This window comes from Brachyistius frenatus, unplaced genomic scaffold, assembly GCF_029030835.1.
Source record: "Brachyistius frenatus isolate BFR_SWC_R1_liver_20210118 unplaced genomic scaffold, ASM2903083v1 Contig_10, whole genome shotgun sequence".
NCBI classification, from domain to species: Eukaryota; Metazoa; Chordata; class Actinopteri; family Embiotocidae; genus Brachyistius; species Brachyistius frenatus.
This window is the reverse complement of record NW_027210609.1, coordinates 2999803-3027419: the sequence shown is the minus strand read 5'-3', so window position 1 is coordinate 3027419 and position 27617 is coordinate 2999803. Positions and strand designations below refer to the sequence as shown.

Sequence of the window (27617 nt, the reverse complement as noted above, 5' to 3'; positions counted from 1 at the left end):
GGTAAGAGGAAAGGTGACATTTGTAAACCAGCCTGAATTGGAGTGTGCACTGCAGAGGCAGAGAGCAAAAGAGGCAGGTGGAAGTCGGAAGGCGAGTGATGGAGAGATGAAGTTGCCCACCATTACATGTTATTAAGGCACAGCTTGTCCTCTTTAGGAGGTTTTTTATTTTTTATTGATTCTTTGGACCAACAGCTTATCTCACTGTGTCTCATCCTCTGTCATCTAACCCAGTCATCCCAAAGCTGTAGTATACAGTATCACCAGCTCTCAGATTTTTGCTTCTTAATCTTACTCTGCAGTGACACATAGCAACCCCTGCAGCAATTGAGGTTGCCTGGCCAACTGCTTGACTTCAAAAGCCTCCCACCATCTTTAAACAGACATAGACTAAGGACACTTAGAAGTATGTATTTGCTCGCTGCGTATGTGTGTCCCACCTTCCCTCTGACTCATTTATTTTCGTTATACCTTCTCTTCAGCCTGATGTTAGTTGGAGCTGCAGTCCTTTTCGAGCTCCTGTACTGGTTACCGAAATAATCATTTTTTTGTCAGACTCTATCTGATGCGCTTAGTTAGCATGACAGCTGGTTTCAACCCAATTAGAGAGCACTGATGGCGGCTGAAAGGAGACTCTCCGTGTGCTTGTTATGTAACAATTCACTTCAGAGATAATGTCAGTGATAGTGTGTTACTCTCTTTCTGTGTGTGTGTGTGTGTGTGTGTGTGTGTGTGTGTGTGTGTGTGTGTGTGTGTGTGTGTGTGTGTGTGTGTGTGTGTGTGTGTGTGTGTGTGTGTGTGTGTGTGTGTGTGAACTCAGATATTTCAGTGCAGTGTTGCAACGCAGATTCTATCTAATACACTATGTATTTGGGGATTCCCTGATCAAAGTGCAATTGTTTCTGCTGCTCAGTTGACATTTATTATTTTATTATACCTCATTCATGTACCTAGAGACAAGTGAAATTTGTTTCACTGCAGAAACTGGCAGTATAGTCCATGTTATACACTACATTTTTTCCTCTTTTTAGAGATCTTCGAGCTTATTTGACTTCTTATACAGCACTGAAATACATAAGTGCTCGAACATTGTTCAGTCATGCACAAAGTAGGTCTTCATGTTGATGATCCTCTGAATTGTGACAGCTAAACGGTGTCATAACTAACTGACACAATCAACAGCTCCCTGTCTTTCTACATTTTGTACAGCTGATATTATACATTTTTGAGACTGTGGCAGTAAGACGCTGATTAGGCCTTTGTGTGGATGTATCAGCTGTGTCACGTCGTAAGGTGATCATGTAATGTGGTCCATCAAACACCTTGTTAAAAAAAGAGAGTGAGCAGCACTTTTGAAGCTGTATTGAAACGAAAATCATAATGTCATGGCACAAACGCAGGAGAATTTGTAAACCTGTCATTGGAAATTATGTGATATTTATGAACAGGCAGGTGTGCAGATATGCTCTGTCAGTGAAGTTTCCTGCATTATTTCCTTTCACAGGCAGGGGGGGCTGTATGCCAGTGATATTGGTAGGGATGATGCGGTGGGCACAACTTATACCTCAGCTCTTCCTGACTGTACTCAAGGACATTCAGAGAAAGACACACAGACAGTGTTCCCGGCTTCACCGTGAAGGGCAGCAAACTATCCAGTGCTTGTCAGACCAGGAATTTGACATCAAGGAGAAAGCAGCAATTATTACAGTGTTGTTTCATCATTAACACTTGTTCTTTGTAATCACAGAGCAGAACAGACAGACCCAGACGACAAAGCACTAAGCACTATGAGGCACACAGCAAAACATTACAGGATAAATTCAATCTTTAGATAGAAAACGTAATATCATATGGTACATATTGTGTGAATTTGAAGTCTTTTTAAAAAAAAATGGAGCGTGAAGAGAGACTGTGATGTTGCAACGACACAATCACATTAGAAGTTGCCTAATGGGATTTATTGTATTGCTCAAAATCATTATACTCTATAGCCTCAAAGGTGAACCTAAGCTGAATGTTCTAAAATCAAATCTTCAAACCCTCAAAGCCTCAAATATATGTGGAAATGATTGTTAGGATAGGAAGACAAGACATTAGATGAATGTATGTACCCAACTTGGTACATATTTAAAAACTCAAATTATTCACCGAGGTTGCCAGAGATTGTACTAAAAATAATACCGAAAAATATATTTCCCCACCAAAAACTGAAATCTATTGCAGGGTATATAATATTGTGTTATTATATCTGTTTAATGTGCAACACATGACAAGTTATAAAAAGAGTTATTGGTCATCAAAGAAACAAACAAAAAACAATGCACAAACTAAAACCACCAGCACTCAGAAATGATTGTACAACTTGTTATGGGTTATGTGGTAGACTTTATAGTCAATTTTGCTTCACTGGTTTTGTGTTAATAGCCTTATCTGTGTTTAAGCTATAGCAGATCCGTCTGTGGTCTTTCAGTGGTTTGTCATAAGGCAAACACAATATAGTATGGTGGTCAGATGGTCTTAGCATCTGGCCGTCGAGCTTAACATTTTGATGTGGCTCCCATATGGTGTTCAAGTTCATAAAGTCCCATTAAGTGTGTCTTGCACTTTAGGTAAAAAGCTGTTAATTATTTGCACAATGTGCACTTTCTCCTTGAGTGTTTGATCAGATGTTATTCATTACTCACTGTCACGTCATGGGGAGCATGCCAACAATTATGCAAATGAAATGGCAAATGGGGAGGGAAGTAGACAGAAGGAAAGCACAGCAGGAAATGTTTCAGTCAGGTTTGGACAGAAAGGTGAGGAAGAAGAAAACATTGGATTTGGTTGGACTGTATATAGATAAGTACAAAGCAGGATTGGGCGAAGTAGCGAGAAATATTGGCAACAGACAGTTTTTGCTAACCTGACGTGCCAGATGGTTTGTTGCACACAACCATCTGAGAAGTCGTCCGTAGAAAAAAATACTTGGCAGGTGATTGGATTAACTATAACTGATGGTCTTGTAGCATCCACGCTAACCTCTTGGGGAATCACAGTTGTTGTTCCTCGAACAAACAGACGCTTCTCGCTGTCATCACTCGTTTAAGCCCCATAGCTGCCAATAGTTCCTCTCAGGACACTGATTGGTCTGAACCACTGTGGTCCGTACATACATGTAAGCATATAAATTAGACGCTGATTAGATAAATTCACGCATTATCACGTGATCTCATAAATCTACCTGCCGTTTCACGAGGTGCTAACAAAATCAATAAGAACTTCATGTACCAACACTTGAGGAAAAAAAAAAGTACTTCTACAGTAAGGAAGACCCATGTGTGAATGCATACTAAACACCACCAATGGCTCAACTTGCAGCTGCCCGCTTTTTCCAAGGAAAGAGGAAATCAATTGTGTTCACATAAATGCATGATCGTCTGTGTTTACATTCCATAAAAAGTAGAGCATCATTTGCTTTGAAGTTACTCAGCTCAGGCATTAGTGGTGCACCTCCCCTCCATCTTATCCTCTGCCTTGCCCTTCCTATGCTTTCCAACACTTATTTCCTGATTCTCTATCCCTCTTTTAGAACCTTCCTTTCGTCTCCTCCTTCCACCATCTTTCAACTGTTGTCGCCTGCTGTCTGTGTCCTCCCTCTCTCTCCCTTCCTCCCTCTCACATCTCAGTCTCTCCCACTCCTGGACATGTCAGTGTAATTGAACGATAGGCGGCTGCATGCCAGCAGCAAACGCCACCACCACCACCACCACCATCATCAGTCACTCATATCACCAACATGATAATGTGAAGCCTGAAACACACAGTCTTACATGGTGTTTAGTGAACATATGTGGAGTGAGCATCTGACACCCTGTGTTACATTAATAATGTAATACTGCATCCACAGTTATATATTTTGTTCTCACTACATATATATTAATCCACTAATGGACAGCTTTAGCAGCTTTTTGTTTTTGAAATACTGGTGATCAATTAAGTTTTTATTTATATTTTCTTTTTGATTAGCATTATTGATTTGTCATTAAAATCCCTGAAATACTCTGTACCATCTTGGATACTCCACAACTACAACTGTTTAGGCAGAACCAGAATCTACAGGAACCAGAGCCTTGTTGGTTTCAACTTTTCCCAATTATCCGACTGATTGATTACCTGGGAAGGATAAGCTAGTTGGATAAAAAAAAAAAAAAAAAAAATCGTATTCTTGGTACAGTGCAGGTATACCAGCAGAAGTCGTGATAGTGGCCGTGTCCCTCTCTCTTGCAGATGGTCCATCTGGTGCAAAAGACAATTACCTGTGTGATGTAGTTACTGTCTGCAGCCAACCTCAAATACACACACATACACACAGTTTCCTGGGAGAGCATTTGTTTGCTTTCATTTGATGTTTTTGGAGGAACTAGCTGGCACAGATGTCTGTCTTGGCATGCAGAGAGTACCACCAACATTGATTGGACCTGATGGGTGGGTGGGTGGGGTGGGGTGGAGGGGAGTGTGGGGTAGCATAGAAGGTTGGGAAAAAAAACAGAGGGGAGGATACAGTCCTGCCCCATGCTGTCCATCTTTGTTTAAGAAATTGAGAAAGCCTCCAAAACCATCCATTATTATTATATTATTCTGTAAAAAAAAAAAGACAGAGACGATGGATCCTGTGGAGTTACAAAATGCCTCCATCGTCCAGATGTGTATTCACATGTTAGCATGGTCTCTCACCACCCTGATGTGACAAGGTCATGCCCTGCTGTTTCCAATCCCACAGCTGAGTCTGGTACTGGTCCTATCGGTACCATCATTCTTAATATTTGGGACTGGACACTTTGCTCAATGTGTTAGTCTGACCAATTTAAGCAGTGCGTGCCACCAGTGCAATGAATCTGACAGTTCCCACTGCCCACTACCTCAGAGTTGCTTTCATCTGCTGCTAAGTAAACTTCCCATTCCCACTGCTGCTTCCAAACCGGCAGACAATATGCAAACAAACAGAATCCTGAAACATGCTACCCTCTGTTATTAACTTATATTTCAATGTGCAAAGCTGGTCAAGTTTTGAGGTGTCTTTTAGGTGCTGGACTGAGTCACTTTTGATTTATACTACACACATGGTGATTTTATAACATAGATTTGTTTTTTTGGTCTTTTACATGTAAGAACGTGGTTCCCCTTTAGGAATGCTACACCACACCTGATCGTATGATCGTATAATTTGTTGGATGGACTGACGATGCATTGACCAGTCATGCTCTGAGTGTTTCTTTTAGTTTTGGCTGACTTTGCTCTTTAGTCAGATTATATTATCTAAATACATTAAGTGTCTGCAGGCACTGCTGCATTATGGCTTCTTAAGGGCCACCTCGTGGAATTATTTGCGGTATTAATATTGTGCAGTGCAGATGATGGAGAGGCAGCATAGTCTCTGCAGCTTTCAGCCGAATACAAAACTATGGGGCTTTGATTCCAGGTCCCCCCCTGAGTGGGTGGGTGGTGATAAAGGGCAGCTGTGAGGCAAAGGATTACTTTGGATAATAATATTAATGATGAACCTTATTTAGAATCATCTCGTGAGGAGGGGGATCAATATGTGACATGCTGGGTCACTGATGTCACGGATTGAAAATGAAGGCACACATGTAAATCATTGGGCACAGATCGATAGTGTTTTGTGTACTGTATTATGATGTTATAGGTTTGTTTTGAAGTGGGTAGACAGTGAGAACCCAGTGACTTGAAGAATAAGGCCGGCTACATTCTATATTTACTGTGTTGTCAATGAATTACATACAAAGACTTACAAGGAATTGATCCTGTTAACAAGTATTGCTTGTGTGGCACATTTTCCTGTGTTATATATACCTTTATTGTTGTCCTCAATCTATTAATAAAACAACAATGAGCTGCAACATAATGCTGGGTGACATGTGACTATTAAAATGAGCTTCGGCACTGATTTTTCTTTTGAGCCCTGATACTGAAAATACTCACCAGAGCACCACATGTCCATTAAACCCCCTTTTTAAAAATTTAAAAAAAAAATATCTTCTGATTGACTATAATGTCTAGTTCTTTTCGGAAATTACCTAACCTAACTGTTTGAAATGAAACTGTATGATCTGTTTTTAAATGTTTCAATTTTCAGTAGAAACTGAATGACCTGGGCAGAGTGCTACAAACAGGTTAAAGAATCAAGAAAACAACTGGAGCTTTCAGTGATTCTATAATAACTAAAAAACATAGAATAACACTTTTTCTTTTTTTTTTAAATTTCAAGACCTTTGTGTTGTTAATATAAACTGGATACAGTCTTTGAATTACTATAATTCTTTAACTTTTTTTTTTTTTTTTAACCAAGTAATTTTGTAGAGTAAGAGGACATGAGACATGGAGCAAATTCATTAATGCAATACATTACAAGACAACAGGTGGAGAGGAATGTCTAAGATGCAACTGCTTTGGAAAGGTCGCTTACTGTAGAAGGAGAATTGGTGTTGGAGTGATTGGTGAGATAGCAGCAGCTCCACAGCTCAGCCCATCCTCTCCCAGTGACAGCGCGGCGTTACGTTCTGCCTTTCCGCTTTGTCGTCAGAGCAGCCCCAGCCTCCCGCCCGTGCACACCTCCTCTCCGCTCTGCACCAGAAAGGAGCGTTCTCTTCTCTCTCTCTCTCTCTCTCTCTCTCTCTCTCTCTCTCTCTCTCTCTCTCTCTCTCTCTCTCTCTCTCTCTCTCTCTCTCTCTCTCTCTTTCTGTCAGTTGGTGTGTCCTCAGAATGAGGTTAGCAGCACCAGCAGCACCAGCAGCAGCACCAGCAGCAGCAGCAGCAGCAGCAGCAGTAGATGTAGATAGAGACAGCAGCGGCACAGTTACTGCAGCAGCCAGGAGAGGCTGTCCTTCAGCTGAGCACCATCTACTGCTGCATTCACCCCTGCCCTGAGAACGCAACGCTCATCCTTGTGCTCTCTTTCTCTGTCTCTCCCCGCTCCTCCCTCACCTTCTGTCCTATTTGAATTCATCTCTCTCTCTCTCTCTCTCTCTCTCTCTCTCTCTCTCTCTCTCTCTCCCCTCTCTCTCTCTATAGCAGTGATGGGGAAGACCACCATGTAGAGACAGAGAGGCAGCAGAGGCAACAGCAGAATAGCAGCAATGGGAAGCCACACATGGAGCGGGTCTGGACTGCAGCCGTGGTGAGCCTGAGAACTACAGGACTTGCAGCCACCATCATTGCCCTTCTCAGGACCTGACCACTGGGGCTGTCCAACGCTTACCTGGATGCTCCCCACTCGTGTTTTGTCATCCCCTCCTCTCCTCCTTCTCTGCTGCTCTCTCTCCTCTTCTTTTGTTTCTTCTCTTTATTGGTTTTTGGTCTGCTGAGATCTGTCTCTCCTGAAACAGAGAAGCTTCTCATCAATTTATCCACTTGGATTTCCCCCCCCTTTTTAATCTATCTGCTCACTTTACCCTCAAGATCTATTTCCCCCTCTTTTTTTTTTTTTGGCTCGTTGTTGCCTGCTTGATACCTATTTTGGAGACTGAGCTCTGTTGGGCAAGCTTTTTGTTTGATCTATAAGCAATAACAAACACTAATCTAACTGACTTGACTAGCTGACATCATGGGGGACATGTCCAACAGCGATTTTTATGCCAAGAACCAAAGAAATGAGGAGGACCATGCGGCAGGCTTCGGCTGCTCGCTCATGGAGCTGCGCTCGTTGATGGAGCTGCGTAGCACAGAGGCGGTGGTCAAGCTCCAGGAGGACTACGGGGGAGTAGAGGGACTCTGCAAACGACTGAAAACCTCACCCACAGAAGGTGAGTCCCCCTGCTTATCTATGTATGTGCGTGGGTGTGTATGTGATAACGCATGCTCCGGTGTGTGTTGTATGAGAGATCTCATCTTGAGGAATGTGTCCTTCTATGTTCTACTGGATATACAGTGGATTTTACATTTCCAATGTATTTTCTGTTTGGTTTGCACATCGATTCACTTGGTACACATGCTACTTTTGATTTTATAATAATTGGTAAAAGTACAGACATGCAGAAACCTTGTAAAGCACCTGGAGAAATGCATAAGCACAGCATCAGAATTGCACACAGGGGAGGGAGTCCCGTTTGAGGGGACTAATGAAAATTCTTCGCAGCCAGCTAGTGTTAAACCTGTTTAGTATGCACAGAAATCTCTCTGGACAGTTTGGCCAGCCTCACTCCCCCCTCCCCCGCAAAAGCATCCCACCCTCTCTTGTCATCCTGCTCTACAGCCAATCAGACGTAGCCTTATTAAGGAACAGGTCGCTGGATCAACACCGTAGAGGTTTTGGCCACGTGGGATGTGCTGTGGCATCTGCAAATGAGAAAGCAAAATTTGTTAAATTCCTTTTTTTCTGTTAAATATTTGGGGGTAATAAATAGTAAATATTTACTGTATGCTGTGCCAATGCCAAATTTCTGCTTCTATGTTTTCATCCTAGTGGATATAATGTAGTATCATTACATTTTAGCACTAGTTTATTCTAAGAAGAATTTCAAGGAAGAAAATGTAAGAAATGCGTAACAAAATTTGTGGTGATGATGTCAGTCAAGTCACCTACTACACCATTCCTTTTATATGCATTTTTAATATATGCCTACCTTAGCTTTGTCATGATATGCCCTTCAGGCTATTCAAATATATACACATGCACTTGTTATTTAAATGCTAAATTCTCTATCTACATATTGCATTAAGCTAGGACTTTTTCTTGCTTCATGCCCAACAAGCATACAAAATGGATCTCTCTTCGAGCTACTCCTGAGTATTGAATATTTATTACAGTGCTGAAATCATCCACCTCCAATGACATTGGGATCATTGATCAGTATTCATGTAGTGTCACCTGTGTGACATCAGAGGTACCCTGTAACCTTATAGGCTGACAGTCAAGGAAGATTGTGTTTCCTGATCTTCCAATTCCAGTCCAACTACTTCTAGGTCAGCTCGTGGTGATGCCTGCGGGAGAAAAAATGGCAGAGTAAACTAGATAAATTCAGAGTATCTTCCTTATCACAAAGTTGTATAAAAAGTGAAATTAGGTGGAGTAGGAAAACAGTGCAGATGAACACGGACTCAAAAACAACTCTGGTTCTTTATCTTCAGTTTTCTCAGTAGCCTGGTTCCTTGGACTGTATACCTGCACCCAGGATGTAGTTACCTATGTGTTGACTTGTAGGTGACTTTAGGGCGAAGAGCTAGGGTTTCCCACAGGCAGCCAGCAGGTGAATGGCTTGAGTCAGTCAGAGGCCAGATAGGTTGCCAGGCTACAGCTTAGTTTCTGCGAAGGGATGGCATTGAGCTGCTTGGCATATGACCCGATTCTTATGATATGGGAGAAAAGACTTGTTGGGTGCTGACAGTACAACTATTTTCTCAAGAGACAGTAGAGCGCTGCAACACATCAGTAGGTCTTCCTGAGAAGGGGGCAAGGGATTCTGAAATAGCGCTCAGGGCAGTGCTGTTCCTCAAGGGTTGGGAGGATGGATAGGTCCCAATGATAATCTTTGATGATGCAAGAAGGGAGAGTAGGAGGATACTTAGGCAGAACTTGCAAAACAGAAAAAGTAAATATAGATGTGTGTGGAAGCATATTGTGTTCAAAGACTCTGCACTGGTTAGCTTTTCAGGCAATTTAAACATGCCTGCAAATTTGGATAAAATGCTGTAATATTGGGAATAAACCAGTGAATGATTACATAGAGACATAACTACCATCTTATGCTAAATTTGATAATGAACTACTACTTTTTTAGCCAGGTACTGTATGCCTAAGAGTGCCAAACAGAAGAAGCGAAGACTATTGCTCATCACCATATTTGCAACATGAGTGTGGAACGATGCCTGCAGTGTTCCAGAATTTAAACGAGCAATAAAATGATCGTAACGGACATAAAATTATAATTACATTTTCCCAGTCTCGCGAGCATCCTGATTAAATACAAAAACATTGCATTTTATTAGTATGCTAAACACTAACCCTGCATCACAATCTGCAGGCACGCAATTAAACTAAAATTAAAGTAATTAAACTTGAATTGAAATCAAAAGTATTGTAATTATTAACCATCTTTTTGTCATGGGAAATCTGATTTGCATTTTGCCATTAATGTCTACACAGTGTCAACTACACTTAATTATCTTAAAACATTACATAATTGCAAAATTAATGTCACTAATATATGATTCATAATTAGTCAATACATGTCATTTAAAACCTTTCAAATTCTCAGATAAAACATGTGCCTTTAGCTTTTCTTATACCAGTTTAGGGGTTCTAAACTGATTTAATTCACAATCTTCTTGTCAATGTATTGTTCCTTCTGGTTGATATGTCCAATATGTAAAATAATAATCATAAAAAGAATGATCAAAAATTAAAAAAATGTTTCTGAGAACTTTAGAATGTAGATATAATGTAAATTAATGCATTACTCAAAACACTGCACTCTCAAATGTCTGCGCCATTGATTTTATTAATGCCATCAACATACAGCCATTTATTGGGTCTCTAGAATACATTGTGTATTTTATGCAGTACTCTGTTTAGCTAAATGATGTGCTTCTATATCATGTTTTAATTGTTAAAATGGATTTATCCAGTAAAAATGTTGATTAAATTCAAACTTTTGGTAGATGTCTTGTAGGACAAGACATGCTAACAAGCAGGATCCTCTTCTTTGGTTTTATTTATTAATATTTATAAATGAATTGTTTTCTCTCAGGAACAATGACTAAATGCAAATTAAGTCATGATATCCGGTACCATTTGCATAAATGATTCTACTGTAGCTGTTTTTATGTTTGCCGTGTGTGCCCCCCTGCATGCTGTGTGGTTGCTCCACAGAACATATGTTACCTCAGAAATATGATCACTGTAATTATCCTTTAAGGTATACTGTAATGCCTGCTGTCATCATGTGGAGTGTGTGTAATATGTATGTGTCCCAGGGGCCTGCGTTTGATGTTAAGAGGCTCTGAACAGGGTTGACCCTGTGTACTGTAGCCAATACCAGCCCTTTCACATGATACTAACAGTTCATGAATGGCGATAGTGCATTATGCAACATAAATGCATAATGGCTCTGTGAGGATGGATATGCAACCAGCAAAGAGGTCACACTTTTGACAGCATGCTTTTAGATTCAGCAGGCACTAGGCTGCTGCTGCATTGTAGCTACAGTGCATTAACCTGTACAATTCATAAAAAGTGGCACAACGGGCAGCAGTGAGATGTTTAGGAGCTCGTTTATCAATTAATTTGAAAAAGAAAAGCATTTACAAGCTGAGTGATTAGAGAATGTATGAAACACTTGGGACTGCTGGAGTATCTCACACAAACACACCCACGGTACACATTATGAACGTGACAGCAATTGAAAAACAGCACATGCCAATAATAGCCATGTTTTGGGAACCACACGGTATATAATGTTTTTTCTGGTTCTTACCCTTCAGTTTTCTCACTAGCCTGGTGCCTTGTATCGTGTACCTGCACCCAAGTTGTAGTTACCTCTATTTTGCCTTGTAGGTGACTGTAGGGTGAAGAGCTAGCGTTTCCTTTAGGCAACCAGTAGGTGATTGGCATGAGTCATTCAGGGGCCAGATGGGTTGTCAGGCTACAGCTTAGCTTCCAAGAAAAGATGCACAAATCTGCTCAGGGTATGACCTGCTTCTCCTGAGCTAGACGAAAAGACTTTTGTTGGGTGATGACAGTACAATTATTTTCTCGTTAGACGGTACAAAGCTGCAACACATTGGTAGTGTCCTTCTGGGGCCGGTGAAAGGAATTATGAAAGAGTGCTCAGCTTTTCCTCGAGGGTTGGGAGGATGGAGAGGTGCTCAAGGCATTGACAGTCTTTGATGTAATGAGTGAGGGTGGGAAGGTACTCAGCCAGACCACAAAACTACAGTGACAACCTTTTCTTGTAATTTACGTAAGTACAAATTAGAATAATTAAAAAAATGCACATAACTACAGGTTTACACTAATTTGTTGTTCTTGTTTTATTTAGTATAACTAAATCTTTATCATAAACACCTATGATTAGCCTTAAAAGATTGGCTTCACTGTCCTTGTCACCTTTTACATACTATCTAGTTCACTGTCTGTTTAGCTGCACATCAGTATGAAAATCCTATATTGTGCATGCTGAAGAGAGATAACACTAAATACAAAATAATACAACAGCAACTTTAGAGAGACAAACAGAACTCAATCCAATTGTGAAATTAAGAATTATTTCTTGGTTAATAACTTATATTATAGCCTGAACCCTACTGACTGACCTATTTTATTATAAAACAACCAAGATCCTTTAATTTCATTTCACCTCTTTTTCTTAAAATATTTTTCTTTGCTTTACCACGCCTCATCTCGGTATCCCAACTACCTACATCTATCCGCCTCTCCTTGGCCTTCAGTTCACCCGAATTGAACTGCACATGCACACACTACCTACAAACCTCCCTCATCATTACCTCTCCTAAACCCCAAAGACAGTTTTACGCCTGTTTTTGATGAAGTCCAAACCAGTTGCTAACCTTAACTGCACTGAAAATCTACACCTAATCATCCACATCCTGACTAAACTGGCAATGATGGGGCTGCCTGCAGCTTAATAATATGAACAACTCCACCTCATGTCTCCTAGCCACCTTTTTTTTATTCTCTTCTTCACCCCATAGGAAGTTAATAGAGCTATTTCAGGCTTTTATGGCTCTGAAAGTGAAGATCTATTTCTCTTTCCTCTATGTAGACAACATCAGGTTGTTTGGGTGTGGTTGTAAAACTCTCCCAGTTTAATCATCAGTACAAATGATGAGCAAATACATTTTTGATAAAAGGTGCAAGTCTGTGTTCATTAAGATATGTGGGCAATATGTTTCGTTCTCCAATGGTGATAAACGGTTATTAGAATCCAAACAGTGTCGCCTGTGTGACGTCAGTCAGTCGGCAGTTATGGAGCGAGCCTGTTGTGTTAGCTCTGCACTCTCTCTCTGGCAAAACAACCACAGCTGGGTGAAGGAAGACCTGTAACTGTATGCGGCTTGCGATTTTTCCTGGGACTGTCGCCACAGACACCCATCTTGTTTAATTCATAATACTGCAAATGCAAGGGCTTATATCAGTAAGTCAATGGCTCAATTGCCATTGTCTTACCTCCTTCAGTGATAGGTAGTGATTTAATACATTTATTGAGACCACGGCTTCCATATTATTCATGAAATAAGCGAACACAATTCTCTTATTGCTAATGGCAAATGGGATTGAAATTTTATACTGTGAAGAAACAGAGCCCGGCTAGCTGTTTCCCCATTCCTTTGTTGATGCTAAACTAAGCTAATCCACTACAGTCTTCTAAATCTCTGCAAGTAATCGAATAATTGTATTTCCAAACATATTTTAAAAAAAAACTTTAAAATGGGGGAAAATGTTTCCTTTCACTTTGCAACACTATCATGAATGTTCTTCTCACTACCTACCTTTGTATCTCCCTATCTCCCCTTGTCTGTCTCCTTTAGGCCTCCTCTTCATCAACCCTTCCACCTGTCCTGTATCTCCCTCCCTCCGATTCTTCCCTCTCACTACACCTTTCCTCTCCTCTTTTCTGTCGCCTCTCTCCTCCCTCCTCTGTTCCCATTTCTATTTCAGTGTACTGGTCCGTCGCTGGTATCCCAGTGGACCATTGTACAGTGTAGCCTATATAGACCTGCTCTACATCTATAACCTTCATCATCTCTCGCTCTTCTACTGTCACTACTTTTACTGCGATAGTCACAGTTTAATAATGCTCGAAAAGTAGCACACCATTTTTTTTACTTTTGTGGAAAATATATTTTACAAAATGTAGATTGATTTTTGATTTACATTAGATAATGTACCTTTGTTCAAATAGAAGGTTATAACTACATTCAATTTGACTGTAAGCTGATTTGTCTCTGGTAACAGTAGGCTTCAGTAAAAAAAAAAAAAAAAAAAAAAAAGTGCTACAGAAATGCAGGTGACTATCAATTGACTGAGGACAGATCCCAGACAGAGGACAGTGGTGGTTAGTGACCAGATGATACATCATATATGCTGCCTGTGTTTCTCATGGGAGACCATTGTTGATGGTTCTTGTGTAAACACTCCAGTCTCCGTGGTGAAATACTTATTTATCAGAATGTGACTCGAAACTATACACCTTCACCAGATTCAGAATACCCACACACACACACACACACACACACACACACACACACACACACACACACACACACACACACACACACACACACACACACACACACACACACACACACACACACACACACACACACACACTATAGCCTCTCCCACATATATCTGTTGATTGGACAGAAGTGATTGGTATTTCTGCATCAAAGGACACAGATATGAATGTTTTGTGGTTGGCAGATAAAACATTAATATGTGAGACTAGAAGGAAATAAAAGGTGAAATGAAATGGAGTAGGGATTGTCAAGAAGACAATTGGCCATAATTGTTACTGCAACAGTTAAGGCACTTATTATTATTATTATTATTCAACTAACCATTGAAGCCAGCAGTGCAGTTTCAGTCTCATGATTCCACAAAGTAACGACGCCTTCCTCTCCTTTTGTCAACCCACAGCTAGCTTGAATTGAAACTCAACGTGCAGTGTGAGTTAACACATCGTACATGTTTGATAAAGTTGGCTAAAGCTGAAGACAACAAGTGGTGTACACCAGAATGTTCCGGTTGGCGCTTTACTCTAGAATTTTTGATACAGGAGCACAAGGGTCTAGACATAAATAAAGTTCTGAAAGTAATTGACGTACTGAAACAAGTAAATATATACATACATTCGGACATCGTATACCGAGCGGTTCAGAGTGATTACACATACTGTTACATACCTAGTATGTAGCATTCTTTGTAATATCAATACAGTGCTCTGCTACTGTTACTTTTCTTCTTCCTCCCACTGAACACATCTTGCCCTCAATGTTCTGTGCTGTTACTATGATGAGGCCTTTATGAATTCTTTACATAACTCAGGAAACTGTTTGTGCCACTCATCCATTATCTACCTCTTTTCACCTTCTCTTTATTTTCTCTTCTCCTCCCTTTTTCCTCCCTGTAGCTGAACAAAGTTCAGTTAAAACACACCACCTGCTCTCCTATTTCATCCTCTTTCTTTTTCTTTCTCCTTCACTCACTCAAATCTTCTCTTTGTTTTCCTTCCAATCTGTTTTTATCCCTTCCATGAAATATCATCCACATTTCAATGTCCGTTCTCTAAAGCTTCCGCACATTGTTCTCTTCTGTTCGCAACAATGTTTTTGCTTCTGCTCCATCCTTTCCGTCTGTCTGTCCCTTATCCCACCTATCCTCCTCGCTCCCTTTCTTTTCCACCCTCCCTCCCTGATGATCGTACTAATCACGTCCTCCACTCGCAGCACCAAGAGCACGTTCCCCTCTGACGCAGTCTATTTAATCTCTGTCCCACAAGGGATCTCTCACATGGAGCTGCCTTGTTTAATAAGGACAAATTCTCCTGCTCTGTAACTCCTCTCCTCCTCTCCTCCTCTTGTATCTACCCTCCCCTCTCCTCCCCTCCCCTAGTGGCTCTGTAAAAGGGCTAGAAAAAAGTAGAAAAAGAGAGAGAATGAAATAGGAGGCAGTGAAGAAGGGAGAGAGATGGCTCTCAGAGGACAGATTATAATTGATACACAGCCATTTTGCTCTGCGAGGAAGCAAAACCACACTGTGGGTAGACACACATGCACACTCTCATACATACCACCACTCACACAGGTGTTCTTCTGCAGTATAGTGCCAGTGACCTTGAGGCAGACTGAAGCAGTATTGTGGTTCAACACTCAATCACAGTTATAGATCCAATATTAAGAAGACTTACCAGAGAAAGAAATGTGCAGTCTTAAGTAAAATTTCAGCTAATGCATGTCTTTGGTCTGTCTTTAAAAACAGACAGATTTGTATTATTGCTTGATAAACATGTGAATAATGCTGTTTGGATCAGTGAAAAGCACCAGTCATATAAAGAAACATGGGACATTTTGGGTTGTCACAATCTACACACAAATGTAAAATTTGAAATCCCGTTGGTGTATCACTGGAAATATGGCAAAGATTAAAAAAAACCATCATGTGCCATGATTATGTAGCTTTACATCGTTGTTGGTTTTTTTTGGTGGTTTGTGAAAATGCTACATACAGTTAATGGGGAAAACATATAATTTTACAGCTTGATGTCAATGGGTGCAAACAAACAAACCTCATTAAAATGTGATCATCAAGGATCACATGGTTTATACTTCAGGACATCAGAAAAAAATAACCTTTCAAGAATGACTTACTGTACTGACATCTAAATCTGCTGGCTTGATGGCTTGCTGTAACATGACAAGTCCGTGATTTACAGACAATTGTTGCTGTAGATTTGGCCGCTTGATATGAAACAGAACACAAAAGCTTCCATCCAGCAATCATACAAGTTTGCTGCTTCCTACTTATCTATTAAGCATAAATACACATTTCAAAAGTTTTTAGTGACAACTGATTAACCATTTGCATGCATTACAGCAAAGGTGTGCAAACTGTTAAATTCAGCATAAAACAAAAGTTCTTCTTAAACAGTTTGGCTGTCATATCAGGGTATGATTAGTGTCTCTAGAGAAGGACACCGTGTGATGGTTCTCCAGACAGCGATTAAACAAGGTTTAAAACTAAATTCATATCCATTAGATATCCCCTAACAATCATCCCTGGTTGAGAGCTAGACCGGATTTTTATTTAACAAACTGGCCTTTAATGTATGAACAAACATGAAACTGTGTACATTAATAATGGTGCCTGTCAGCTGAAAAGCCTGCATACCATGTTGATTTACCTTATAATAAATGAACCATTTACAACAGAACATGCATTTAATGAACTAGACAAGTGGGTTTATTTTTTTCAAATTTTATCTAATTTTAAGAGACTTTGTCAAGCAAGCAGCAATCGTTTGAGACTGATTGTTATGTTGTGTCGTGTGCATGAGAGGTACTCTCAGGCAGACAGATATATAGACACACACACAAGCTTGCACACACACACACACACACACACACACACACACACACACACACACACACACACACACACACACACACACACACACACACACACACACACACACACACACACACACACACACACACGGATATTGGACATGGCCAGCAGTCAAGTCAGCTGTCCCCAGAGATGCCTGACTGAATTAAGAGGACAGATGCCAAAAACCAGACTCTACTGGCCTGCTCATATGGAGCTCGGTGCTGACTCACAGCAGTATGCTGTATATCTGTCCGTGTGACTATATGCTCAAGTGTACAGAATGGAAGACAGTAAACATGACTGAAAATGTAAAATTAAGTGTGGCTGTCTTGGTAGTGTCTCTAAATCAAGCGAGTGCTGAAAAAAACGTGTATGTGCTTCAGCAATTTTTTTCTGGAGACAAATTTAAAAGAAACATTGGTTTAATTTCAGTTAACCTCAGTTTTCAAGTTTCACTTTATATAAAAAATTAATTCCATTGCAGGTTATTGTGACAGTTTTATCACACAAAGATTGACTGTGCAGTGCACAGAGTTTATTTATTTCCTTCAATGTTTTGATGACCCTGCCTTCAAATGAATTTGTGATGTAATACCAAAGCATTGTTAGAAATTAAATCACATTTTACTTGTAATTCTCTCTTCCCACTGTTCATAAAGGGAAAGAATCACTTTAGGTGACAGTTTTGAAATGTTTGATGAATGCTTGTTCCAAGGGACAGGTGACCACCTCCCTCCATACCACCCTTTTTAACTCTTTGTTTTAAAAAAAGTTATTGACCACCAGGCCAATAGACCGCCTCCTTACTCTTGTTCCAGCCTAACTGAAAATCTGCCCTTTGATTATTCATTTTGCTGAAAAATTCAGTGTCACAAACAGACTCCTCTAAATGCGTCTCTGTCCAAAATTGCTGTCACGTATCTCCTTCCAGGTCTTCTCCTCTGAAATGTCCTGAACCGGAATTGGCTGGTGGAAGCCAGGGGTTAGGATAGTGAGTTGACAGGCGTGGCGATGCTTTTAGCTGTACATGCAGAGTATGGGGCTATAACTGGCTTGTTTCTCTCCATGTCAGCTCTTTTCCTGAGTTGACCTCTCTCCTCCCTTTTCTCCCGCTGTGGGGCAGAAGAAGGGTGTTACTGTTGCTGCCAACACAGACAGACAGCATTTCCTTCTCAAGGGCACATAAACAGATACAGTCTTGAACCAGATCCAGCCCTGCCTTGCTCAAGGGCACAAAGGAGCTGTCTCTCAACATTGAGTTTGCACATGACGTCGAGAAGAATAATCCACAACAACCCAGCCTCTGAAGAAAAGGCGATCGAAAACATGGATACGGAAACTTAGAATTTTACCTTTTTCGGAACCTTTAAAGTTTATCCCTGTGTGCCTTGCCCATTGGCATTAAAAAAGCAGAAGCTGAGCCTTTTTATTCTTGCCTGGGGGAAATAGGGATACTGCTACAGAGATAGTCACACTTAGCCAAAGGCACAGGATCAAAGCACCCAAATCAAACACTGTCTGATGTGCAAACACATCGTTTCAGCTTCTTGTACTAATCTGCCCCTTCTCTTGTGACGGCGTCATTCACTTCCTGCAATTTTATCCAGTCAATACATACAACAATACAATACAAGTCAGGATGTAAAGCCATCTTTACTGGGTCATTTTGTTCATAAACTCTGACCCAAGCTTATAGTTTTGGATGCAAACACTCATGTTGGGGTGAATATTTCCTTTTCAACATAGAAGATTGATTGTTTTTCTTTGTTATGATAACATAACGTGCATTCTGTGAGTATAGGATAACTGTTGGACTTATAAAAAAATAAAACAACTATGTGATTAGTAGACAGAGAATATATTGTTAAATAATCAAGTAGTAAATCAAATCATTTTTTAAAGCAAACTTCCCAAAACATTGGTATTGCCTTTGGATCAATGAATTTCTGATTGACATTTTACATTGTTTTGGTACATCTTATAAAATAAAGTGTTCATTGAATAATCAAACAATAATCAATAATTTATTATGAATACCATTTTTAGTTACAGGCCAATTCCTCCGTCTTCCATTTTGTGACGTATTTTACCGTTACTACTATTACTGGTGTTTTAGCGTATCATTACAGTACATAAATATAACTCTTGTCTAACATTAGTGGTATGTGGAAAAATCAATTGTGTTGAATACAGTCTAAGTATATCTGTTTAATGTGAGGAAGATTACAGGAGACGCATCCATTTGTGATAGAGCTTTTTAGACTGGAGTTTCATTGGCTCAGTTACAGTGTACTCAAAATGCTACCTCTTAGCACAGGAAGATATCAATGCTCCTTAAAGTACTTCTACTACTTAATACTATACGTCTGCCACTACTATGATTAATTTAACATATAGTTCATGATTTAAACATATTGTGCTACTTCCCATTGATCATCAGCACTAAAGCTGAGCAATGTATTTCCCCTCCAGTTCCAAGCAGACAGATAATAAGGGGCACATTAGAGTGTGTTGATTTCTCTTACCTGTCATGACTATTTCATGACACTCTCTGGTAGTTTGAATTTTAATAGCTGTCCCTATTGTGTCCAGGGCTTATCTGAGCCCCTGGGAGAAACCAGAGACTGACACCCAGATGGGAGACAGCAGATAGACCACTGTCACTCTCGCTTTCAGCCTCTTGGCCCTGAATACTCTCCCTTTTCACTCCCAGGGGGGGAGGGTTGGTGATGCATGTGGGTGTGGGTGCATACGCTGTGCTTGTGTGCAGTTATCGACATGGCTGGCTAAAGCCGCAGAGTCACGACAATTTGAAGCAACATTTTTTGAATTTGAGATTTTTCAGTGTAATGCAGTAGGAAGGCATTACCGCCTTTTAAGTCAAATTATTCAAAATGATTAAGTAACTTGTGATTCAGATTATGATGTGTAAATAGGATTATACAGTACAGCAATTTATAAACTCTACGTCTTTAGCATTATTAATGCTGTCAAAATCTTATATGTGTACAGATATGCGTACAACAGCTCCTATATAACAGCACTGATTCACACGAGAAGAATAGGGAACAGATGTGTTTCTTCCATGTATGTATGTGTGTAAAAGAGACAGTTGGAAACAGAGTGGGCTGGGTTGTTTCAGCCAATGGACTTCAACAGCTCTTTATTATTTATCTAAGTGTCTATAAGGTAAATAAGAATACAATAGCAATGACATTTTGTCAATAGATAGGAAAAATGACCTTTGACAAAAACAAAACGGGGGAGTCAATGGATTTATGTAATCTTAGTAATTAGCTGAATAACATAGATGGATAGATGAAGGAAAGATGGACGCCTCATGGATGAATGAAGAAGAAAGAGGGATTCAGGGGTAGAGTGATTGATTGAATGAATGGTTGGACAGTCTGGAATTACAGGATGAAGTTACTGACCCTATTACACTTTGCCCTTATCACTAAGCAGTTGTGTCTAAACACTCTTGCACACTCTCACTATCTCTTTCTTTCCCACACACGCACACACACACACACACACACACGCACACACACACACGCACACACACACACACACACACACACACACACACACACACACACACACACACACACACACACACACACACACACACACACACACACACACACACACACACACACACACAGAGGCTGTAAACAGATGTCTCATTAATGTTGTGTCCACATCTAGAGCAGTCAGGCCAGCTAACATTACAGCGTTTGAGGCTCAGATGGTAGAACAGATACACTAAATGACTAATAAATTCAGCAAGACACTCATTTTTTTTTTTTTTTTTTTTTTTTTTAAATTGTTTTTCACTTTCAGTGGCTAGAATAAGCATATTTGTATAGGCACACTAGTACTGCACAGTTCTCGTCATGTTGAGAATGAAAGTTTTTTACACCCAAAAAACCCCACAATTCCTCACCCATGCACAGAATTTTCTCACAAAAAAACCCCCCCAAAAAACTGTGTAATGAATTTTAAAATGGACCATATGCACTGAGGCTTTAGCCTCACATAAGTCACTATCAGTTTTTTGTCTGATTTTCCAAGAAGTGTAAATTAAGCCTTTGGGTATTCAAGTTCTGTGATCTGAGCAGAATACAGCAAGCACATCTATAGCTGTTTTGTTGACTAGGAATTGTAGAGAGCTGTTTTCCTTTCTAAGCATTATATAATGTGCCCTTTTCTCATTTTAAAAAACAAACTGCGAAAAGTATCATCATAGAAACAAAAGAGGCTGTGTACTTTGGGTCAGCACATAACGGCTTTAAAATGAATGTGGGCTGCATTATTGAGTCTTTTAGACCAGAAGATTTTGTTCCGTCTTCGCTCAATTGTCACTAAACAGGTTTCCTTCTCACATTGTTGCTGATATATAGTGCAAAGTACGAATACTAAGTAATTATCAGTTATTCTGCAGAGTGAGTGGAGTGGATGTGTGTGTTTTTGTGTATGTATGTGTGTTTTTGTGTATGTATGAGTGTGTAAGAGAGAGAGCTGTGAGCTGTGTTGTCTCACTCCACTCTGCCATTTCTCACATGAGTCAGACTCAGAGCACAGTGCCTGACAGCAAAACTCACCCACTTGTACAGCTGCCCCCACAGACTCACACACCACTCACACACACACACACACACACACACACACACACACACACACACACACACACACACACACACACACACACACACACACACACACACACACACACACACACAAAATTTCATATTTTATTTTCGGCATTGCAGCATACATTTCATTTTGGTGTTAAAAACTGGGCTAACATTTAAGCCTTTTTTTTTTTTTTTTAAAGAGAACGCATATGTGACATCAGAGATTAAGTTCACATGTGGCAGTCTTTATAATGATAGACCTTTAATGCCAAGTTAAAATTGACTTTTTAACGGTCAGCTTGTAGCATTGTCAAAATGACACCTTATGCTGTGCGCCTTTTTCTGAGCAAGTCTGAATGTGACTCGGTAACTTAAAAAAATAATGAAAATACAGTAACTCAGTTGAGTCTCCGTCTCTTTGTCTTTGCTTTTTGTGCGAATTAAAAAAACAGGATAAATATATGTGGAATTGGTGAGCTTTAAAGGTGTTAGGTAGATATGGTTACCTTTGTGCTGAGACAAGCGAGCTGTTACCCCCTTTTTACAGTCTCAGTCATGCAAGGGTAACCAGCTGCTGACTCCAGTTACATAGTCCCCATGTAGACATGAGAGTTTTATCTATAACTCACAGTATGTTTCCCAAAATGTCAAACTTCCTGTAAAAGCAGCAACTGTGAACACAGTTCCTTTGGCTCTCTGCTGTCTAATAAACATAAACAAAAATAATTGTAGATGTAGCACACTGCATCTTTCACATACCAATAACAGGTTGCTGTATGGTGTCACATACATCTAACCATATACACACATACTGTACATGCAGTACACTCATGATGGAAAAGTCATGGTGTCAGAAATTGCACGGTGTCACTGTCGAGTCCATTAACATTTCAGATGGGGCTGTCTGTGGGGGAATCAATGATAGATCTATGTGTGCGTTTGTTCATGTGAGCATGTATTTGTTTTTGTGTGATCCCGGGACTCTCCATGAAATGAAAGAATTCTCTCAGTTGCTTGTTTACATACACTGCAGTATCTCTGCTTGCATGTTTGGCCTGTGTGAATGTGACTGCTCAATGGTCTGTACATAACAGTGCAAGATTGCATGTTTGTTGCTCCACTGAAGACATGTCGCATCAGCTCCTCACAGAGAGAGCTTGCCGCCTGCCACGGCCTCTCACGCTCTGACAGTGTGGACTGCACAGAGAATCAGTGCACGCAAAACCGCATTAGAAGCCGAGAATAGAGACTGTGAAAACAAGACAAACCCAAAAGAGACGTTAAGACAAAACAATTCTTTAAACTAGAGTATCTCTCCCTGGACACAAGACGCTGGTTGACACCACAACCATTTCCTGCTGTTTTAAGTGCTGCACTAACATTTAATAATCCCCTGATATTTCCCCCTCAACTTGCAGCCATATGTCTGTTAAATGAGAACATAATTACTTTCTTAAATTATGTCTTCATTTAACAGTGGGTGGACTTGCTCGGTTTCTGGGTGTGGCCCCCCCTTATAGGAATAATTAACTTAGCTATCTTCCCCACTGTCTTAAACTAGAGAGGCCGTTCAGATGAAAGTGTCTTCAAACTAAACCTGGATCCAGTGGCTTTGGATTGAATTTTCTCCAGACAGTCCAGTTCCACCTGGTTGTTATTGAAATAAGTCTTCATAGACATATAGGTGTTCATTCACGTGTGCATCTGGCAAGCTTTGAATTCTGCTTGCTGTGAAACCCACTGTGTTATCTTTGTTGGAAGTCAGTCCCTCCAGGATTTTGCTGAGTTTCTTTTGTTATTGTTGCGATCGAAAATGCTTCATTTTGCCGTGGAATTTCTCAAAGATTGCGATGTAATTTGCAGCGTTTTAGCTGAGTTTTTTTTGCAGGAAAATTGCGGGGGGGGGTCACAAGTCGAGGGGAATTTTTTTAATTTATTTTTTATTTTTTTAAGCACTAACTGACAAAGACTAATATGTGATTACATATGAAGTGACTACTTCATATGATAATAAGCAAGCTGCACATCACATAAATATTTTAGTTCTTTTTTTATATTTTTATTGAATTTACAGAGCCATGGGGCTCAAAGTTGCAAAACATGTATTAAAGTGAGATAGTTTTACAAAACAAATAATCTGTGACATAGAATACAAAAGCTACTTCTGCTGTCAAAATAAGAGCTTTAGATGCTTTTCTATGCTCACATTACTTTTGCTGCACTCTTTCTTTATGGTTTGTTTTTATCTCTATTTCTAAAAAAAACTTTGAGAGTATGTGCTGTGGAAAACTTATCACATTGGAAACTGAAATTTGAGTAAATGTATATTAAACATTGCCAGAAAGCCATGAACCATTTGATCACTGTTTGTACACGTACGTGCACACACACACACACACACACACACACACACACACACACACACACACACACACACACACACACACACACACACACACACACACACACATAGTACTGTACAGGAAAACTGAAGGAACGGGCGGACCTGATTTGTCGTATGGACACCGCCTGCTGACCTCCTAATTAACTAAAAACTCAAGAAATAAACATAATAACCCTTCACCTTACTATAATATCAAACAAAAATATATATTAACAAAAGTGAAACAAGTGGGTTATCAATGTGCAATATATTAACGAAAAGTTTCAAGTTGGGACACGTCCAACCTGGACAGCAATTAACAAACAAAGGGCGGGTGGCTGTAACACACAAAGGCCAACCCCAACACACAATAAATACATGCCGAATTACCCTAAAAAACAAAAACAAATCCCCACTGTCCCAAAGTATGCAAACTTAAATGGTCTTCACTGTCTTTAAGAATAGTCCGATAGTGGTGAGCCGCCACAGCTTAATGCCTCCAAACAAAGCCACGCAGATCTATCCACCGTTGTTCGTCCAGAAGTTTGACCTCCCTTTCGTAAACGTCCATGTGTCGGGATAATCCAAAGGAAAATATTCCAGAATGATGTGGTTCCCTTAAAAAGATCCCTGGACTCTGCCAGGTACTGTTCTCCGGACGCAGACTTCTCCACCTACCCAAGCGCTCCCACAGGGACGTCACTTCCCTTATTTATAGAGTCCGGTAATAAAGAAATAAACATAAAGGCCCATGTCCACTGACAATAAATCATTTACAGTCTGACGTGATAGCAAAAAAAATTAACAAATTACATGTCCCTCCATCACAATGACTGTATAAATGGCATATTAGGTGACCATTATACAAGGAATTTGACTCTTGTTTGCAGTAGCTGTCAGTGTACTTCTTTACAGTTCTCTGTGTAAACATACAGCAATGCATACATAAACATACACCTAGAACAATAAAAAAGGTACAGTCCAAAAATGATGATTATTGGAGGATACAGTGCTTTCTTTTCTTGCCTTTGTGTGCACCTGTCTGTTATTGTCTAAATCATTTTTTAGAATCCATTCTTTCCCTCTTCTTCCCCCGAGCTAACGTATGCCATTTATATATTCACATGCCATAGTTCCTTTTCCAGTACTTTTACATTTTCCCCTTTAAAGCCATTTTGCTAATAATCTGCCTTTGTACATACAGTAGCAAGTCTCCTCTTTCATGGCATAAAATGGTGTCATTATTATGGAGGTCGGTCTCAAGGACACTGTGACACATTTCTCCATCAATCTCTCGTCTAATAAGAGCACGATAATTATCCACCTTTAGCCGCTGATGGGTTATTATTCATAGAGTTACTCTGCATCCATCCTACTCTCATTCCGTTTCAGTTCCCGTCTCTCTCCTCTTCTCACTCTCCTGTGAATCACACGTCAACCCTGTGTCTTCCCTCTTCACCCCCCCCCCCAAATCTCTCTCTTTTTCAAAATGTTGAAAGCTCAGAATATATGTTGAAGCTATTGATTTGCTACGGAAAAAAAACATCAATGTTCTGCGTCGTTATGATGATGGCGATCATCTTCATTATAGAACCGTGTTGCCATGGTGACTTGTTTTGGACAGTGTAGCACACAGCAATCTGAAGGGGAAACAAGTTGAGAAAGAAGGTGTAAAATCAAAGGAGGAGACACAGCTGGGACCCAATGAGACACCTTAAAAATAATGTTGTGTAAATTCATCATGTGGAATTTATTTTTATATGTATACATTTTATTTTTTTCACCGCATTACTGTGACGTGTCTGTTTTACAAGGACATTTAGAGGTCATCGCAACATTGCATTCTTCAGTGTGTTTTCTTTGTTGGAATGTAGCCTTGCCCACACGTACATGCATCCTGTTGGACACAAAACACACACACACACACACACACACACACACACACACACACACACACACACACACACACACACACACACACACACACACACACACACACACACACACACACACACACACACACACACATATTACATATTTACACATTCTCCAAGGTTTAGAGTCACGGGTATTTCCACTCAATGAGTGGGATGCATAGTGTTTCCATGGAGATCTATTTTTAGCCACTTACAAAAAAGGGCAACTGTTAAAATATGCCATCATGACGGGGGAAAAAAAAAAAAAATCCCATTTCATTTCATGCAGTAAGGATGACATTAAGTTGTTGTTTTTTTACTCTTCATATCCCTTCAGGTCTATTTGGAAACAGGACGTTACGCAGGTGCCATTGTTCAAAGCAGATTTGGATCACAGATCTTGCTGCATTTGACAGATCAGTGCATTACTAGCCATTAATTATACAGTAGGAACAGTGGGGGAGAGCAGAGAAAAACAAGGTTCCATCGTTTAAAGAGTGTCTGTGAATCGTTAGTCATAAACATATTTTTTTATGATCTGGCACAATAATATTGATTAATCATTTAATCAGTCAGTCACTTATTTCGATAAAACGCCAAACAGGTTCTCATTTTTAGTAGTAATAATTAACATCTTCATCAGTGGACTTTTAATGATATAGTATAATATAAGAACGGTGCCAAACTACGTGGTCAGGTTTCTTTGCAGAGTAGAGGCTCATTTCAGAGCCAGTCTGTTAAATTACAGAAGCAGAGGCAGCTTTTCTTGACCCTGAACCCAAAGAGCCAAAGAAGCCCATACTAATAATTTAGGATGCAGACGTTTTCATAATTATAAGATAAGGCATTAACTTATGTTATAAGAGTAACTATACAATGTACACGTCAATAGAGTATAACGTCCGTGTGTGACTGGCTGATATTCTGTGAAAAAGTGTCTAAAAAAATATGATATCACTGAGAGTTCGAAGGCATGCATTCACTCACATAAATAAGATTAAAACACAGGATTCCTTGCTGGTGCAGTAAATGGCTCCTGCCTCAAGCTGCTAAATCACCAGGATGCCAACTGCTTCTTTAACTTTATCAGCTGCTGATCTAAAAGGGAACTGCAATCCAACACTAATGATAGTACATCAATTTTTTTTCAAGGGTGGGTTGCAAAAGGTTTTTACCATTTAAACTTTGATTTGAGTTGTTTCTTAGAAAATCTCAGGAGTAGAAGGGCAGAATCATATGACAGAAGGAAGAGAGCTCCACAGTTTTGAAGCAGCTTTAGAGATAGCACATTTTAAAACTTTGTCAACAAACAACAGGATTTTGAAATCAATTTAATATCAAACAGGGAGTGTAGGGGGGATTACAGTTAGGATGTGTTGGAGATGAGGAGACTGTACGCCACCAAAGTATAAACAGTTACAGCTATCCAGGTGGGATGATATAAAAGCATGGATGGGGCACTGAAAAATTCATCTGAGTTTGGTTGAATCCCATATTAAGCCTTTGTTGATTTTTTTGTAATTTTTTATTAACATCTATTTACTTATTTTTTGTAC

The 27617-nt window shown here is 39.9% G+C and overlaps 1 protein-coding gene across 13 annotated transcripts in view; it reads left to right on the top strand.

Annotated features, from left to right (window-relative positions):
• atp2b2 (ATPase plasma membrane Ca2+ transporting 2) overlaps positions 1-27617 on the top strand; it is a 128070-nt gene that overhangs the window by 49638 nt on the left and 50815 nt on the right. For 10 of the 13 annotated variants that reach the window (XM_069690887.1, XM_069690889.1, XM_069690890.1 and 7 more), the window contains exon 2: positions 7072-7802. In XM_069690887.1, the coding sequence (XP_069546988.1) occupies positions 7604-7802 (199 nt within the window). In that variant the 5' untranslated portion in view covers positions 7072-7603. Of the gene's footprint in view, positions 1-6783; positions 7803-27617 lie in introns of those variants that run through there. The other 3 variants (XM_069690886.1, XM_069690898.1, XM_069690888.1) reach the window with 2 other exon arrangements.